The following is an 18,731-nucleotide window of genomic DNA, read 5'->3' as shown; positions in this document are numbered from 1 at the left end:
CATTTTCCTCTAAATGCTCCATTGACAGAGAAACACTTTGTAACTCAACTGGTGAGATTTGCAAGGCTACACCCTGCAAAACCCACAGCAGGGGAGTTCTCTAACAACTGACCTCAAGGATACACATCCTCTGCATCTCCTCGCCAGGAAGGCAACCAGCAATCAGCATTCACTTGCTGACATCTAGTGTCAGCAATGAGCGTTGTGGTCCTGCCCAGAAGCTGGTTTTCCCCAGGCTCCCTCTGCTGCCCACCACCCAGGGAATTTTGAACACAGTTATTCATGTTTTCACAGTTTGGATCAATTTGATTACATTTTATCCTGCTATTCTTCCTGCAGGAACCAGGCTTCCCTGTTTGGTGCTTTGATTATTTTTCAGCACTCCAGAACTTTGTCTTTTTTCTTGTTTAAAAAAAAATGACTTCTCTGGACTGTGTCCAGATCTTGCTTAAAACAAAGAAAACTGAGGCCTTACAGCCTCTTGGTGTTTCCTTTTGAGTGCCTGTGGTTGGGTTTTAAAGCCCATTTCCTTCCCCCTCCATTTTTCTTAGTGTTCCTCATGGATAAGGAAAGGAAATGTTCCCAATTGACAAGAATAAATATAGAATTTTGGAATAAGAAAGGATGAAGAGCACTCCTGGATGCCATTTGTCCCAATCCTTGCTCAAAAGAATGTTAAATTTCACATTGGACTGGTTTCTCAGCAACTAATCTAGTCAACTTGTAACTATTTTGGAAGATGAATTTTCCACACACCTTTGAGCAAACCCCTGGCCACTTACTCTGATGGACACTTTCACTGGAAGCTCCACAAGGGATTAAAGGCTATAAGATGGATGATGGATCTCTGGATGTGCACAGAATAGCAAATATTTCTGTAGATCTCAGGATGTTCTGCCATCAAAGCTATGAAGGGGCTGAAGTGTTATGCAGCCAATTGTTGCAGTGCTGCAGCACCAAAGTGGGGGTTCTGTGCTTAGCTTTTGGGGAATACATATGTCTTAGGGTGAGATTTAAAAGTCTTAAACTCTGCCTGTTTCGGATCTTAGGAGCCTGTGCTGCAAGTAAGAGAGAAAAGAAATACATCTTGTCCCAGGAAACACCCATGTCAAAGAGTTCCCTCCAAAATGGGGGCAGGGTTATTCCTCTCCTTGAGAGAGCTGGAGATCATGGCATCATTCCCTGCTGCCTCTCTCCAGTTAAGAAGGATGCTCTGGCTGTGAGATGAGCCCATCTTTCTCTCAAGGAGTTCAAATCCTCATCTCCAGCTTCCCAAAGGTATGAACTGGCTGTAGTATATAATTTATTCACTCTCTCAGACATTCATCCTTTTCCTCACACCCCTTTACTCCACTGAAGTTGTCCTACCATGCAGCCAAAACACAAAATGAATGGGGCCACAGCAGAAAAGCCATTTAAAGGAATTCAGCTCACTAAGACAGCTGTGATGACCAAGAGGTGCTTGAATACTCAACTCTGCAGCCCTCATGCATGTTGCCTTTGGACTGAGCTCCAAAAACAGAACCAATGCTACATTGGCTCCTCTCCTTTCTTCAGGGCTTTCTCCTATCTGTTCCTCTCAGATGAGACATATTGGAACACCCCACTTTTGGGTCAAGATAGGTTTTTAGGGGCTATTTTTAAGACAATGCCAGGTTTTGTGTCTTAGCTGACCGTGCAAGCGTGGGGCCAGGCAGCTCAGGCGAGTCGTCGTCGTGTTGCCCAACAGTCCACACTTGGTGCCACAGATTGTGACCAAAGTCTTCCCCGGGGAAAACCCAGTTCCACTCAGGTAAACTGCTCCTCCATCCAAGCCACCTTGGGAAAGGACAGAAAATGGGATTAAGGACAGAGCCTGACAAGGGTAATGTTTTGAATTCATCATTTTTGCTTTCATGCCAAAAAAAAACCCAACCCCGTCACCGCAGTTGCTCAAACTACAGCCCATAGAGGAGCTGCAACAAGGCTTCATGACTTACCCCAGTTGTGATGCACAGCCCTCACCCTCAGCTGGGAGGTGAACGTCAGGTTGGAAGAAGCCCAGCCCCTGGGGACATCCAGGCCCAGCACAGGGTACTTGCCAACAGGAAGCAGAGGGGCTGAGCACTGCAAAGTAGAGTGAGTGATGGTGACGCCGCTACAAGGAAAGTCTCCAACAGATACGTAGATGGTGTCCACCTCTGTGACCCGTGATACTGTCATTGTTAAAAGGAGATCAGTTGCAACAAGAGAAAGGAAAGCTGGGGTAAACTCCTCGTCGTAACTTATTTGTCCAAGGTAATAGGAGATGCCATCTACTTTGAGGCTCAAAGCCCTGGTGCCGTTCCCTGGAGGCACTGTGCACTGGATAGACACACAGGTGACACTGAGAATGAGACAAAGGTGATGGTCAATGAGAACAGAGGTCATTCTCTTTCCTTTCAGTGCCGAGCCTGCCAAGGTGAGCAGGCCTCCACCATTGGTACTGAAGTTTTGTGGGTAAAACTGGGACACCCGAGGCAGGATGGTGAGAACTTTGGACACCTTTCTGAAGCAAGCTTGCCCGTTTCTCCTGGTGGAGATGGAAATGTTGTGCTCCCCTGGGGCAATGCAGTCTGCCCGGCACTTGATGCTGGTCTCATTCCAGAAAGTTACCTTGCAGACAGCCTGGTTATTGACATGTACCATGGGGCTGTCTCTTGGCCATGACAACCTCTGTCCTTTGATCATCACATAGGTGAATGTCCCGTTGGCCTCCCAGGTCACCAAATCTACAACAGGGGTCCACTGCTCGTGAAGGTGGAGAGTACAGTCTCCAAGGCAGACACTGCTGATCCCATTGACAGTCACTGTGACATTAAGAGCCCAAGATGCCTCAGCCAACCACTGATAATGCAAAGGATGGGCCCCTGGAAGGACAATACAACTAATGGCATTGTTACCAGAGTTCTGGATCTCACAGGAATAATTACTCCCCAGGCTGACCTGTACCAAATTCCTCCTCGATTTTAAAGCAATACCAGATACAGTGAGCAACACCCCACCACAGATTGAACCTTGTGATGGGAATATGGAGGTTATCCATGGAGTTACTGTGAGGTTCTGCATCTTTGCAGTCACACGAGCGTATCCTAGCTGCCTCTGGATAACCTGGATGGGGAAAGTTCCAGGTTCCAAGCTGCTCAGTGGGAAAGAGCACTGAAAAAACCTTGCAGATTTGTTGCCACGTTGAAATTCAAGATTGCATTTCCTGTGCCCAAGCTTAGCCACGGATCCAGTGACGTTTATCCCCTGGATGCTCAAGACCAGGCTGCTATTTGTGATTTCCGTTTCAACAGCAGTAACCAGAGGAGTGAAAGCTCTCTGGTAACTAAAGGTGGTGATCCTTTTTGCAAAGAGAGCATGTTGAAGAGACCTATTGCTGATGACTATGTTTACTCCAACAGAGAGATCCTGTGTATCTTCATTAGACAAATTAGAAGCTGGCGGGGTCAGGCACCAAACTGTCTCTTCTGCCACGTGAGTAATCGTACAGGTTTGCCTGTTCATTGAAACAGAAACCTGAGCAGGATTCTGGCTAAAGCCCAGCCCAGAGATTGTGAGCAGTGTTCCACCTAGGAGTAAAACAAAAAGGAGGACATTATAGGCAGGAAAGGAATTAATGACCCTCTGTGAAAAATCACAAACCACAAAAAGGCTGATAAGCACAGTAGACAGTCTTAGGCTGAAAGGAAGAAGAAATAAAGACTTATTTTGGAACATGACAGATAGAAAGTAGTAAGTGTTCATGTATCAGGATAATCAATCCTATGTGGACAAGAGGCTGAGGTGTCAACCAAGGACCTTCATGGCAGCAAATGACAGCAGAAAACAACCACAGCACTGGAGGAAGCTGGTCTGAGAGGACCTTTGAAAGCAAACAGACTGAATTCTCCAGGGAATGAGACTGCCTGCACAGGTAGGTGGGAGATGGTGGAGATGGTTTGATCCTGCTGCATACAGGGAATCAGAATGTGCTATGACTGCTTGCAGACAAAAAGTCAGAACCACAGACCTTCCCCTTCAATCCTCAGCTCTGCCTGACCACTCAGCCTGAATGCCAGATTTGCCACACACTGGTGGTTACCTGCCCTTGAGGAGTTCACTGACCAGAGAAGCTGATATATTGATGAATGCTTCCAGCTTCAAGCCCTCCCCTACTTATATGCTCCCAGTCTGCACCATTTAGGATGGGTACAACAGGAAGAAGGAGGCAAGAGCAGCTCCCCCTCCACTATCAAAGACAACTCTGACCAGAGCTTCCCACACATGGGCTGGAGGAAGGCAAAGCTGCCTGATATCCTCTGTGGTTGTCTGGATGTTTTTATTCCCTGGGCAGCTACTTAAGACCACAGAAGACAACAGCCAATGGGTAAATAGACTCTTGGTGTGAACCAAGAGGGACTTTCATATGGAAAAGCAGTTCAGGAAGAGTTAGGCAAAGTTATGACCTCTAGCTGGAGCTGCCCATGTGTCTAGTGTTGGAAGCTGGAAGATTGTAGAGAAGTATCATGACAGGATGCTCCACTCACAGAACCTTCCTCAGGCATCCTATTTTTGGGTCACTCTGGGAGAGAGGCTATCACTGGTGTGACCCATGCTTTTATTCTAGGACGTGGCACTGGAGTCTCCCTCTCCACACTGACAGGAGAGCTGCAGTGTTGGGAGGCTCTACTACCAACTTGATGCAGAGTAGATGCTAATTATCTAGAATAAGCACGAATCCTGATGTCTGGGTGTACAGAACATTGCAAAGCACCAGTATCTTCACTGCCTCCCAGGGTGCTGAGAGTAAGGACAGCACTGAAGGAGGAGCAGTCTGGATTTTAGGAAGTGATAATAATAAAAATACAAACTCCCCACCATTCTAATTTCATGCTTCCAAGACCAGAACCCAGTTGAAACCTCTCCCCATCTTCCTTTAGCTTGTAGTATTTGCACTCCCAGTGCCCTGCCTCACTTCAGCCTCTTTATCCACCAAGCCCATTCCCTTTCTCTTCCCATGATCTGGCTGAAAAATGAGTTTTGTAATGGGGCTCCTTTGGAGTGAGCTCAGATCCTTAATCCAGGTGGCCACACAAGTGTTAGAGACAACAAAAGACTGGAGACGAAGAGGGGAAGGTCTGGTGCTTTTTGCAGCAATGAGATTCTGAGTCAGCTTAAGCCCATCATAAAACTACAGCCAAAGAGTTAATCAGTTCTTATTTAAATTTCAACTTGCCCTTAAATATGAAAAGAATGGTGCAATTATAATTATTTTTTTTTTTAGTATAGCTTAATCTTCAAAACTGACAGGCTTTACTCTCCAAACTCCAGGCATGATCTCATCTTTCAAGGCTTGGGCACTTCACAAATTATTGAACTAATCACGTACCACAAAGCCTCTAAGTTTTTGCATCTTTAAACATGTTGTGAGCCTGGGAAAATCTGTGGAGGGCTTGAGGTTGCATCACAAGAATTTCTCTGTCTTCTATAAAAACATTTCTATGGTCTCATGTAAAATTCACTACAGGCATTCAACTCTCCCCCTACCACCAGTCAAATGGCAAAATAAATCAACCACCCCAAATCTCCTTTTTAAGATTTCAAGTAAAACTTTTCTTTTTAATTCAGTGGTGTTTTGCTGTGAAACACACTTAAATGATTTCCAACGTTTTAAAATCTTGGAATGGCATTAATAAATATTTCACTTTTGATTAAAATTAACATTGAAAAAGCACGGGGAGGGGGAGGGTGTCTTTTCAACTTAACAAAACCAAAGATCCCTTTTGGGATCACTTGAAATGATTGTTTGCTTCAAACCACAATTGTACCCTGCTTTCCACCCAACTTCCACGTAGAAAGCCTTGAAAGATGGAGGCGTAATGACTGAAAGAAGCAGCACAGATGAGTCAGGTGTGGGTGTGCTTTGTTTTCCCAATGGGATGATCCAAGGATAGATGAGCAAACACTTGGGGAAATCAAATTCAAAGCAGAGAGAGCCCTGAGCCAGCCAACCAGCTCGAGGGATGCTCACTGCAATCCCCCATTGCCAGCCTGCTGCTGTCTGCCAGTTGACGTCTGCGTAATAAAGGGTCACAGACTTAAAACACCCTCAATTTAAATTGCTGTGAAATGGGCTGCCCTTTCCATTCCTGCAGGAAAACTCTGCCCTTGATCCCTTTAACCCCCATAAGTGGCTGCAGATGTACCAAGGCTGTTTACCCAGAAAGGAGCCACAACAGGGCTCTATGCTGAGGATCTCCGAGAGGTACTGGATGAATGGCTCAACTCTGCAAAACATAAGCAACATAAAAGGGATTTTGAGAATTTAGTTTTGTTTTTTTTTGTTTGTTTTTTTTTTAAATATTTTTTCTCTCCTGCTGCATTGCTGTTCATTCTTACAACTCTTTCTAGGCTGGAAGGCCAAACACCCACCTGGCACATCCCGTTTGCTCAGTGCCACAGTGATAAGACTACCCCAGACCCCGAATTTTTCCAGGTGATTCGAGCTACATTCCGTTATGGACACTGCTTTATCAAGTGGATTATGTTTGGTGCACAGGTTGCCATGAGGTGCAACTGAATCACCCATCAAAAGAAGAACGAGGGGGTTTTACCAGACTGTAGCTCTGCCCACAGATAGGAGATGCAAGTGAATTAAGAGACTTCAGTCAGCTGCCTGCCCTCTTTACATCCTCCCATCTGCAGCAAGAAGATGACTTGTTAGACATCTTCATTCCTGAAGCCCACTCAGATAAGGGTGTGGCTTTGCTTCTGTCCCACCAACATCTACTTGACCTCCTCATCAGGAAAACAGGGCTACAGAGCACTGGAACAGGCTCCCCAGGGAGGTTGTGGAGTCTCCTTCCTTGGGGACTTTTAAGACCGGTCGCAATGCGTTCCTGTGTGACCTGCCCTAGACTAGATGGTCCTGCTCTGGCAGGGGGGTTGGACTCAATGATCTCCAGAGGTCCCTTCCAACCCTTAATGTTCTGTGAATCTGTGACCACTCTCCTTTCAAAAATGCCTCCTCCCCTAAAAACACCCATTAGAAAAGTTGACCTTCCCAAGCCAACAATCCAACCCACCAGAGATTAGAGTTGTCCCCTGGGATGACCCATCTCCCTCCACCCTGTCCCTGGAGACAAAGTGATGGTGCTGCTAAAACTCCACATCAGATGGGATGAATCCCAGTATGTCATCCTACAGATCACAGGCTTTCTCCTCCTGAAGTTCACCAACACAGCAAGCATCTTAAGGTGGTTTGTGAGCAATAAAAGCAGCTCTCTTCTCCCAGATACTCTTGTTTCAGGATCATTCCTAGAGCTGCCATTGTTACAGCTTACTTTCAGAATGGTTTTCCCCCAGATTTCAGTTTAATTTGTATTACATTTATCTAGGCATGAACTTGAAGTGACACGTTAAAAGATGGAAACAGCATCATTTAAAAATTCAAAAAAAAAACTCATTTTTTTCTATTGTTTTTCAAACTAGCTTTTGTTTTTCTCATTAAAAGTTTCTTTTCTTTCTCTTGTTTTCCTACAGCAGGATTTATCTGCATTTGACCTGAATCTGTGAATACCTTTGATTGCCTGAATATGCATTTTTCATCAAATCATCTTTTTTTTTTCTAAAATGTTTCTCTCCTGCCTCCTTACTGATCCAAGGGGAGTTAACTGACTAGCATTAGCAGTTTGCTGATCATCAAATCATCTTTTTTTTTTTTCTAAAATGTTTCTCTCCTGCCTCCTTACTGATCCAAGGGGACTAGCATTAGCTGTTTGCTGAGTTGGGTTCCACAGATCAATAAATGCCTTGATAATTATTCATAATTTTATGCCACACTGCAGAATTCACTGTTGGGTACAGACTTTGTGAACATTCCTACCTCTTTTTATCAGATTAACCCTAAAATACCAAACGGGATGGAGAATAAATTTATATCTTAAGGAAAGCACACTCACACTCGTTCACACACCTGTTTGAAGCAAGAGCAACACCATTGATGAGGACAGAAACATTGTGCCATCCTACATCCAAGGCTGGAAGAGTCACATTAACACCGTGGTCCGTCTGCAGCTGGATCTGTGCCCATGAGCCACCAATTTGAACCTTGATATCTGACCCTCGGTAGCTGGCAAAGTGGGATATTCCAATCTGAAGCTCCTGACCCCCTGCAGACAGAAGAATGGATGAAACTACTTCAGCATTTCTAGCCACAGAGATTTTAGCACATGTAGCCATTGTTCCACCATGGTGTCCCACCATGCCAGAGCAGGTCCAGTCATGTCCATCAACCCAAAACAAAACGTTGAAGACCACAGTGGTTCCGTTTCCTACTCAATCTCTTGGCCCCCAGGGTAAAGTCGTCAGCCCTCAGGGTTGCTTTGAGGTATTATCATTGTGAACTTGGCCATCACCATCTGTGGCCATTCTCAGACTGCTCGTACACACTCAGGATAAGATCCATGCCCCTTAACATAAGTGATCCCATAAATATCTGCAGCCAAATCCACTCTTTCTAAAGCTCACATAAACTGGAACTGAAGAGCTCTGGGATTTTTGCTAAATCACTGATAACGATCCAGCCCATAATTTTCACCACTATAGAGCTATGTAACTTTAACAGGAGCCTTCCACAGCTAAATGATCTACCTAAAGTCAGATGCCCATGGGTGCTCCAAGGCACCTTGTCTTCAGGAAACTTGGGTCTCTCGCCCATCCCATTGAACCTCTGTTGCAAAATTATATTCAGATGACACAAAAGAAAGTTTCCTCTCTTTGCATACTGCAGTAATAGAAAAGGACAAGGGCAGTGGAGAATGGATTTTCATAACCTAAATTTCTCCTGAAATAGCTCCATAAAATAGTGGTGTGCATAAGTCCAAAAAAAAAAGGCATTTTCACTGAGATAATTCTATCTGTATTCAATGAAATGAAACAGTCTTTATGGCATGATTCATCTTATTCTAACAAAGACATTCAAATGCAATCTGGTGAAGAGTTCATTTGAACTCATAGATGCTTTTTGAGGGATCTATGACCTCCTTGGGCAACCTGTTCCAGTGACTCGGCATCCTCATGGTGAAGAACTTCTAGTTTCTAATCTAAATCTCCCTCTTCCAGTTTGAACCCATTATCCCTCATCCTACCTCCACAAGCCCTTGCAAACAGTCCCTCCCCAGCTTTCTTGTAGGCCCCCTTCAGATACTGGAAAGCCACAGTTAGGTCTCCCTGGAGCTTTCTTTTCCCCAAGCTGAACAATTCCAACTCCCTCAGCCTGTTCTTGTAGGAGAGGTGTTCTAGCCTACAGATCATCTTCATGGCCCTCCTCTGGACCCACTCCAACAGATCTATGTCCTTCTTGTACTGGGGGCTCCAAGGACACAATACTCCAGGTATGGTCTCATGAGAGTGGAGTAGAGGGGAAGAATTCTTTCCCTTGACCTGCTGCCCACACACAGTGCTGGGGGTGCAGCCCAGGATATTGCTGGGGCTTTCTGGGCTGCATTGACACATTGTTGGCTCATGTTGAGCTTTCATCAACCAGCACCCCCAAATCTTTCTCCTCAGGACTGCTCCAAATCCATACTCTGCCCAGCCTGTGTTTGTGCTTGGGATTGCCCCAACTGATGTGCAGGACTTTGCACTTGACCTTGTTGCAATTCATGAGGTTGGCATGGGCCCACCTCCCAGGTATGATTTATAAATCCCTTTCCTAAATTTATCAAGCAAAAAGTTTTAATGCTTTATCACTCTCCTGAATCAGCCAGCCTGAAACACTTGTCTGCCAACAGAATTGCTCCAGGACAGCTGGTGAAGATCAGCTGTCCCAAAGCAGCTTCATTTTTGCCCATTCCTCTTCTCCACTGAGCACATGGCACTTACTCCAGCCACACAGGGAGGTAGCCAGGACCAGGTCATCTGCTTTACTCCCTCACCTTGTCTTAAAACTGACTGTTACAGCTTGATGTATCCTTGCTAAAGATTCAGATCCGAGTAGCAATTTTGTCTCCTAAGTAGAGGCCAGGGCCACTTGGCTTTAGCTTCACCTCCACAGCAGACACTGTCCTCGTTACCATTCAGCTCCACAGCCTCAGCTATGGAGAAGTCTCTGCCTTCCATGAAGCAGGAGAGTCTATATAAAGCTTCCCTCATCAAGCATGTCCTGAAACCAGTCCTTTACAATTCTCCATGCACAAAGAGTCAACTGAAGTTTGAAAGCCTGCAAAGTTGAATGTATTAACAACGTGAACTCTTCGGGCTCTTGGTCAATTGTCAGCTTAATCCTAGATGCCTGGAAGGCATCAGTGTAATTTATTTATTCTTTTTATTATGTAGGAGGAAAATTATATTAAAAGACGAAGCCGTGGAGGTTCTGAATAGGAGATTGAACTTGGCCACGCCACCATTCACGAGGCTCTGTACCATTAAGGAATTCCTTGCACCCGAGCTGCCCACGGCTAGAAAAAGCTCCCCTTGGTGCTATAGCATCTGAATAATATTCACATGATAAAGGACGTTTTTCTCTTATTTATGCATTCTGGAGTAATAGAAAATGACAAGGGCATTTGGGGAAAGGAATGGAAATGCTGGATGTGCAGCAAGAAGTGCATTGCATCACTGACAACCCCCTAACTCCCCCAATCCCCACCAAGTCCAACCAAACTGCTGAACTGGGGGAGCTTTATTAAGGTTTGCACTGGAGAGGTTGCAAAGAGAGAGATAAAAAACAAATCAGATCATTGCATCCTTAGAGGAATGGGAGTAGGGTGGGAAGTAGGAGTAGGAAATAGGAAAATAGGAATAGGAAAGCAGGAATACTTCTGTCCTTCTCCTGTATTCCTTCCTCTCTCTCTAAGATACTAGGAATCTGGGGTCTGGTTGCCACACACAAATGCAGTAAACCCTCTTCTGACAAGACTTGTCTGTAACTGGAAATCAGTCATCATTAATGCCTTCTATTCCCAATGTCCAGACAAAACATTGTGGAGATGAGGAAGGAAAAACAACTCCCAGTGGAAGCTTCCAAGACAAGTACATTAAACACTCCATAGGATCTCCTTAGGCTTTTGTCCCTACAAAGTCCATCAAGTCTCATAATCTAAAGGAACAGATCACAAGGTCAAACTGGAATAAACAGTCTGGCTTGGAAATGGGAACTAGAAAGACAAGAGTTGCCTCTCTCTGCTTTCAGTAACCCAAAATGAACATCATGCACTTTATGATCAACCCCTTGGGATCCAGGACATGGACACTTTCTAGAGCTCTTTTTTCTTATCAAGGCTGAACCTGTTGCCAAGAATAAACAGGTAGGATAATTTCAGAGCAGAGCTAGAGCAAGGGAACACAGAAGGAATACTATACAACATCTGGCATCCCATGGACATCATCCATACTGGCCTAGGGCAAGCAACTGATTATCTCATGTGTGCTAGAGTAAAACCAACACAAAACAACCAGGACTGATCAGGACTGGCAGGAAACACAGGGCCTCCAAGTTAAAAGAATACATCATAAAAAGAGTCAGATCAACAAACTTCATAGACCTAAATTCCCTCTGGCCCACCCACCACCACCAGCAGTGATAACACTGCTACAGACAGTGCCCAACACTCATCTGCAGCCTCTTCACCTGCTATTCCACTTCTGTTTCTGCTCAGTGACACAACTGCAGGGGTTAAGGAGGGATCATACTGGAACAAGTTTCTTACTGTTGTTGACTGGTACCCAGAAATTAGTGTCACATGGACAGCAGCAGCTTCTGTCCCCTAGAAAGAGAAATGAAGAAAATTTCAGGGATGGGAATGCACCAATAAACAAAATTATTGCCTATATTCCTGCTTCACCCATACTTAATCAGTCAGGCACGTGGAACTGATGAAATTTGTACATGCCTATATTCCTGCTTCACCCATACTTAGTCAGGCACATGGAAACGATGAAATTTGTACAAAAATCAGGCACTACTGAAATGTGTACTGTTATGTTGACTTTAAAGGGACAACTGAAGAATCAGAAATCTTAAAACAACCCCAGACTATGCAGATTTGTATTTGCCACATCCATAATAAATTAAACAGTGCTATGTCTATGCCTATGACTTTGTCATGCCTTTGACTATGCTGAAACTCTTTGTATCATCCTGGGTATAATTTTGCCATACAGCAAAGACCACTGCTGCTAATAGTTCCTGGGTATGTTTTTGCATGACACAGATAGCCTCCATAGGAGCTTTGGATGCAAACAAGATTTGGAGCTGAAGAGGGTTCAACAATACGAGTAAGAACAATTGTCCCAGACATAGAATCAGAACATTATTTTGGTGGGAAAAGACCTTTAAGGTCATTAAGTCCAACTGTTAACCCAGCACTGAAAAGTTCACCCCTAAGCCATGGCTCTCAGCACCACATCTCCACGGCTTGGAAACCCCTCCAGGGGTGGGGACTCCACCACTGCCCTGGGCAGCCTGGGACAGACCTGCACAACCCTCAAGGGCAAGAAATTGTTCCTCAGGGCCAGCCTCAAGCTCCCCATGCACAACTTGAGGCTGTTTCATGTTGTCCTGTCACTTGTTCCCTTGGGAGCAGAGCCCGACCCCCCCCTGGCTCCAGGCTCCTGTCAGGAGCTGTGCAGAGCCAGAAGGTCTCCCCTGAGCCTCCTTTGCTCCAGGCTCAGCACCCCCAGCTCCCTCAGCTGCTCCTCCCCACACTTGGGCTCTAGACCCTTCCCCAGCTTCATTGCCTTTCTCTGGCCATAGTCCAGCCCCTCAAGGTCCTTGGAGTGAGAGACCCAAAACCAACCCCAGGATTTGAGGGGCAGCCTCCCCAGTGCTCATTCCAGGGGGATGATCCCTGCCCTAGTCCTGCTGGCCACACCAGTGCTGATCCAGGCCAGGATGCTGGTGGCTTCTTGGCCACCTGGCCACACGTTGGCTCATCTTCAGCCAGTTGTCAACCAGAACCCCCACATCCTTTTCCACTGGGCAGCTTTCCAGACAAGGAAATCCACTCATCTACTAGTAGACAACTGAAAGTGGATATGGGAAATTTTTCTGGAGTTGAAAGCCTCAGGATTTTTTAGGTAAGGTTTAGCTAACGATAACACAATTTGAGTTTTTGGCTGTTTCACTGGTTTATATAAATCACCTATCAGTCTATTGTTAATTATGCTGGTCTAAACTGTCATTGGAAATCATGCTAATTTGTCCCACAGCCCTTTCCCCAGTGTAGCCCAAGCCAGGAAAATACAGCAAAGCCTGTAGGCTGCTGACTGTCTGCAAAAAATGCAATTTCTTACCCGAGAGGGAACTTTACATTCAATTCTTGTTGAATTTCTGATGTCCTCCAGAATTGGGCAAGGCTGAGATCCAAATAGCACCAAGTTTATCCCTTCCAGGTTTGTGCCCTTGAGAGCCACTCGCACTCCTCCTACAAAACCAGTTATCCTGTTACATTCAAGGTGTGGAATGATCTTTTTATATGCAAAGGATTCTTTATTAATAGGTGACTATGCAAGGCAGTGCTGTCTTTTAATTGATCTGATCATGGTCTGCTTCCACCTCCCTGTGCCCAGCTTCCTCTGCTTCACCAGAGATCCTTCTTGCTTATTGCTTGAATTCTTGTCCATGATACAGGAGGAATGGTTTTGTTCCTTGGTTTCTTTTTTTAATGACATACTTAAGCCAGCAAGGGTTGGTCTGTGATCTCAACCTTAGAACGATCCCCAGACCAAAAATGAAAGAAGGAAGGAAGGAAGAAGCACAAAGAATGGAAAATGAGCTTCACACAGCTGGTGCTTTCACAGTTCAAATAGCTACCAAGCACCCTGCTGTCAAAAAAAAGCCTGTAGCATGTGTCTAGGAAGCTTAGGTTAGAAAGGGGACTTGGCAGGGCTTGAGACTCAGCAGAGTTGTAAGGAAAGTCGTGGAGGGCTTGATTCTGTGAAGTACTGAGCAACCTCAGCTCTCCTTCCTGCCAGCCAGAGCTGAGCCTCTTCAATGACATACAGGATTGTACCCAACACAAGCCAGACTTGCACTTGACCTTTCTGCAACACCCAATTACAGTGTAAAGAGTCAAGATGGTCCTCAGCTTTTTCAAGGGATTAGAAGATTCAGGGATGTTTCAAAGTAAAACAGGAAAAAGAACAAGAATGGGCATTAATGGCAATTCTAACCTGGACTTTGTTCTTCGGTGTGGCTCAAAGACAAAGTTTTTGGAAAAAATTGCTTGAAACTTACAGCTGTTTTCTCTGCTTATCTGTACTGAAGAATTTTAGGACTATGGCTGGACTTGATTGATGCAACATGTTCTTGTGTTAATATATCTGTATTACAAACCAACTGAGCTTTTACAATGCATTTCATGTGTCATGCAATTAAACTTCTCTGGTAAAGCCATTATATATTGATGGCAGAGACCCTTTTCCTCAAAGCATCATTTCTGGATAATTCTTTAACAAAACACAGAAGTCTAGAAGAATATTCTTGGTTTTTTTTCCAGTTGACACCAAAACTAGGCAACAGCAGCAATCAGATACCTCAAAATCAAGCTCCTTCCACCCATTGGATCATGCTAGTATCTTTAGAAGGTCGTTTTTTGTTCCTTTTGACAAGAGAGACCTGATGCAAAGAACAAGATGCTTCCTGGCTTCTTCTCTTGTGATGTTAAGTTTGCAGAGCCAGAAAGAGCAAGAACTCAAAACCAAAGCCACTTGTCTAATGTGATAGTTGTCAGATAAGAAGCCTCAGATTCAGAGTCCAAAATCCATGTGTGTTGTGTAAAGAATGATGCTCTTAAGTTTTGATATCTACACAAATCCACATGCAGTGAAATTCTGCATGTGTGCACTTTACGAGAAGATTGAAGGGAGATATTTTAAATAGAAGAAATTAAAAACACAGATGGAAGCTGTAATTCTTTCCAATTATAAATGTTCAAGGCATATGCAATGGAAGATAGTATTATACTTGCTTTCTTTTTAATGAGTGACAGATCACTGTAATTGGGAGAAGAACTGGGTTGTCAGCAAAGGAAATGAGAAGCAAGGTCCAAGCACTAAAAGTCACCATTGCTGGCTTGGTTTCTTTCAGGTTTTTTAATTAAAGCAGTGAGCATCAACCTCGTGCACCATATGACCCTCCCACTGGAGAGGAGAAGCAAAAACAAAGAGGAGAGGAAAGGAAAGGGAATCTTAGAATACCTTTCTTGCCATACACTCCAAGGGAACGCAACAAAAAGAGGTCGTCACAACTTCTTGATTTTCATCTTAGAAACCCTACATTCCCCCAACACTATCCCATGGCTCATCCACATAGAGGTTCACAGACCATTGATGTTATTGCACAGCCTAGGTGTGTCAAGAGTGTTCTCCATATTTCTCATCAGATTGAGGAGACTCTTCCCTATCCCAAAAAAAAATAGAGAGGGTGGCTTTTTACAGCCTTTGGTTTGGCTTAGCTACAGCTGGCTAGGAAGGCTGCTGGAACTTCCAGGTGAATTCCTCTGATCTGTGTCACAGGGTAGATGAGAGACACATAATGGTCTTTTGGCCCCAATGTCCTGTGAAAAATCTTCCATGTTCTCTCAGGGATGGAATATATCACACCCTTTATTTCCTCTTCTCTTTCAAGGAGAGGAGGGATAATGGAAATCGAAGGAGATTCATCTTAGTTTGAGCTTCTATAGGTTTCTTAGTTTTGTATCTAAACTATGACTTCTCAGTTTTATCACTCAGAATATGAATTCATTTCAACTGGGCAGAGATGAACCAGAGTTTAGCTGTTTCACAGTTAAGCCAGATGAATCCAAATACTACAAAGCCATGTGTGAAATGAGCATGGGAAAGTGAGCCAAGAAACAATAACAGTTTTCTGGGTTCTTGGAATAAATATACCTGCACTTGAACTTAAAATTCTCAAACAAAACTAGTCAGAAAACCAGTTGTCTCCACAAAGAACCAAAGTCTCTCACTCTTTGTAAGAAGCTGGCCCCAGTGCTTTGGCTACACAGAATGTTTCTAGACATTTTATATCTTTTTGGTCAGATGAAGATCTTGGTAGTCAAAGCACAGAAGAACTGAAACACTGTGAAAAACAAGAAGCAGAAAGCAGATGTCCCCTTAGAGCTGGCCTGGCATTCAGACTTACCAATCTCTGAAGCTGTAGGAGGTTCAATAGCTACCAGGTTTGGCTCAACTCGCAGGAAGATGCCTTCTCCTGTGCTGCCATTGAGTGCGAAGCCATAAGGTCTCACCAGTAGAGTCACCTGATGGATTCCAACTGGCAGGCTCTCCATCTGGCAAGCTACTTCAGTTTGATTCAACGTTATGACATGGCAGGTCACATTGTTCACCTCCACCTGCAGGGCTGTCTGCTCCTCAGTGAAGCCAACGCCCCTGATAACTACTGTGGCCTGGGAGCCATCATCTGAAGGAACATAATCAACAAGATGACTCATGAATTTGGGTGTAGCAATGTCCAGGATTTACTTTCAACCAAGTTAAAAGTTTTTATCATCTTCATCAGGACATCTGAAAGTACAATACTGATGATCTCTCCTTGTCCCTCATAACACCTATTCCTGCCTATTTCTGTTCAGCTATTACTTATTTTTTCCTGTAAGTATTAAAAATAACTTGAGTCAAGAACCACCTCCCACTTTAAGCACCAAGCTAATCATTATTTATCTACTTTTATGCCTCTACCACCTTCTTCAATGTACAAACCTGTCTGTACTATGTATTTTAAGACTGGAGCTGATTAGTAGTGCCCCACCAGAAAGTGCAATTTCCATAAAATCAGAAATATCCAAAAGAATACACATAAAATCATCAGCATCTGGGAGATCTCTTGCCATTTTGTTCACACAAAGCCCCATTACCTGATGAATACTCCACCTCACTGACTAAAGGCGTCAGTTCCTCGCTGAACTGGAAAGAGCACGAACCAGAACAGTTTGCAAGGACATCATTCACCACCACCACCACCTGGAGAGAGGATAAGGTTACCCTAAAGCTGGGAAGGGAACAGAGATGTTTTCTAGAGCCACATCTACCTGGTAGACCTGCAGGGAGATGCCAGTAGCCACATGAAACTACTGAGAGCACTTGGGTAGAGATACATACTGAGGTATGTATCTCAGGCCCCATGTGCTGGGACCCACAGCTCCTGTTCTTCTACTCATCCATTGAAGATTCTGCTCACATTCTGCTCTTGTGAGACCCCACCTTGAATACTGTGTCCAGTTCTGGTGTCCCCACCATAAAAGGGACATAGATCTGTTGAAACGAGTCAAGAGGAGGCCACAAAGTTGATCCAGGGGCTGGGGCATCTCTGCTATGAGGATAGGCTGAAGGCACTGGGATTGCTCAGCCTGGAGAAGAGAAGACTCTGGGGGACCTTATAACTGCCTTCCAATGCCTGAAAGGAATCTACAGGAAGGTGGAGAGGGATTTTCACAAAAGTGTCCAGTGAAAGGACAAGGGGAAATGGTTTTAAACTGAAGGAGAGTAGGTTTAATCTAGATCTTAGGAAGAAGTTCTTCAGCACAGGGGTGGAAAACTCTGAAACAGGTTGCCCAGAGAGCTTGTGGATGCCCCTTCTCTGGTTGTGTTTAAGGCCAGGTTGGATGAGGTCTTGGAGCAACCTGGTCTAGTTGAGAGGCATCCTTGCCCATGTCAGGAGGTTGGATTAGATGATCTATAGGATCCCTTCTGACCTCAGCCATTCTATGACACATGCCCCAGTTCTTCCCATATTAGATGATCTCTAGGGTCCTTTCCAAACTCAGCCATTCTATGATTCTATGACACATATCCCAATTCTTTCCACCTCGCCTTGGCAACAAGCTCATTACACTTACAGCACCCTGTTAAACTAATTAAGAAGAATCCCAGAATGTGTCTTTTGAGCATGCAGCCCTCTATTTTTTTTCCCCTTGTTTGTACTGAAACAAGAAAGCTGGGCTGTGACTTTGGCTATCTAACAAGACATATCAATAGATACTTACAGCACCCTGTTAAACTAATTAAAAAGAATTCCAGAATGTGTCTTTGGAGCATGCAGCCCTCTATTTTTTTTTCCCTTATTCGTACTGAAATAAGAAAGTTGGGCTGTGACCTTGATGATCTAACAAGATATATCAAGAGACATCTCTTCTGAGTTCTTGAGAGCTCAGAGGCATTAACTGGTAAAGCACCAGAGAGCCCTTCTTCATCTCTCTCCCAGGTATAAGGATGTGTCATGAGAGTAAACACATCTGCAAAAATAAAAAATAGACTGTCCCCAAGAAATACAATAATCAGAGAGACATTTTTATACTTGTTGCTAGCCAGAATATAGATACAATGATTGGATTGCTGCTGCTGCTGCTCTTGTTTCATTTGGTCTCTTTGAGAGAGAGCTCATTTATTTTGCCCACCAGTGTAGCAGCAAGAAAGGTGCAGATGAACAGGGTGTCATTCCCAAGTTTGGTGGTCAGCACTATAGGACTCAGCAAGGAGAGGATTCCATGGAGGACATCAGCCCATGGCCACAGCCTCAAGAGAAATAAATTGTCTTCTATCACCCATGATTATCACGCTTCCCACCTGCAATTCACCTTGGAGGTCTTGATCCACAAACCTGGGAGCAGAATCAGACTGATTTATGGCAAAACACAGCACAGCAGATTTCTGAAAGTGTTTAGTGGCAGAAGCAGGTACCTGAATACCTGCGAGACTCCTGGACC

General features: G+C 44.5%; 1 protein-coding gene across 1 annotated transcript in view; it reads right to left on the bottom strand.

Annotated features, from left to right (window-relative positions):
- Positions 1–1,674: 1,674 nt before the first annotated feature.
- LOC103769660 (fibrocystin-like) overlaps positions 1,675–18,731 on the bottom strand; it is a gene marked incomplete at both ends in the record, with an annotated part of 28,403 nt that continues 11,346 nt past the window's right edge. The window contains 8 exons of the mRNA XM_008936881.1: positions 1,675–1,818; positions 1,980–3,593; positions 6,223–6,290; positions 7,979–8,174; positions 11,636–11,771; positions 13,300–13,430; positions 16,151–16,429; positions 16,884–16,989. Of these exons, the coding sequence (XP_008935129.1) occupies positions 1,675–1,818; positions 1,980–3,593; positions 6,223–6,290; positions 7,979–8,174; positions 11,636–11,771; positions 13,300–13,430; positions 16,151–16,429; positions 16,884–16,989 (2,674 nt within the window). The remainder of the gene's footprint in view (positions 1,819–1,979; positions 3,594–6,222; positions 6,291–7,978; positions 8,175–11,635; positions 11,772–13,299; positions 13,431–16,150; positions 16,430–16,883; positions 16,990–18,731) is intronic.

Source organism: Merops nubicus, unplaced genomic scaffold, assembly GCF_000691845.1.
Source record: "Merops nubicus isolate BGI_N331 unplaced genomic scaffold, ASM69184v1 scaffold1593, whole genome shotgun sequence".
In the NCBI taxonomy this organism is placed as follows: Eukaryota; Metazoa; Chordata; class Aves; order Coraciiformes; family Meropidae; genus Merops; species Merops nubicus.
The sequence above is the reverse complement of the archived record's forward strand: the minus strand, read 5'-3'. Positions and strand labels throughout refer to the sequence as shown.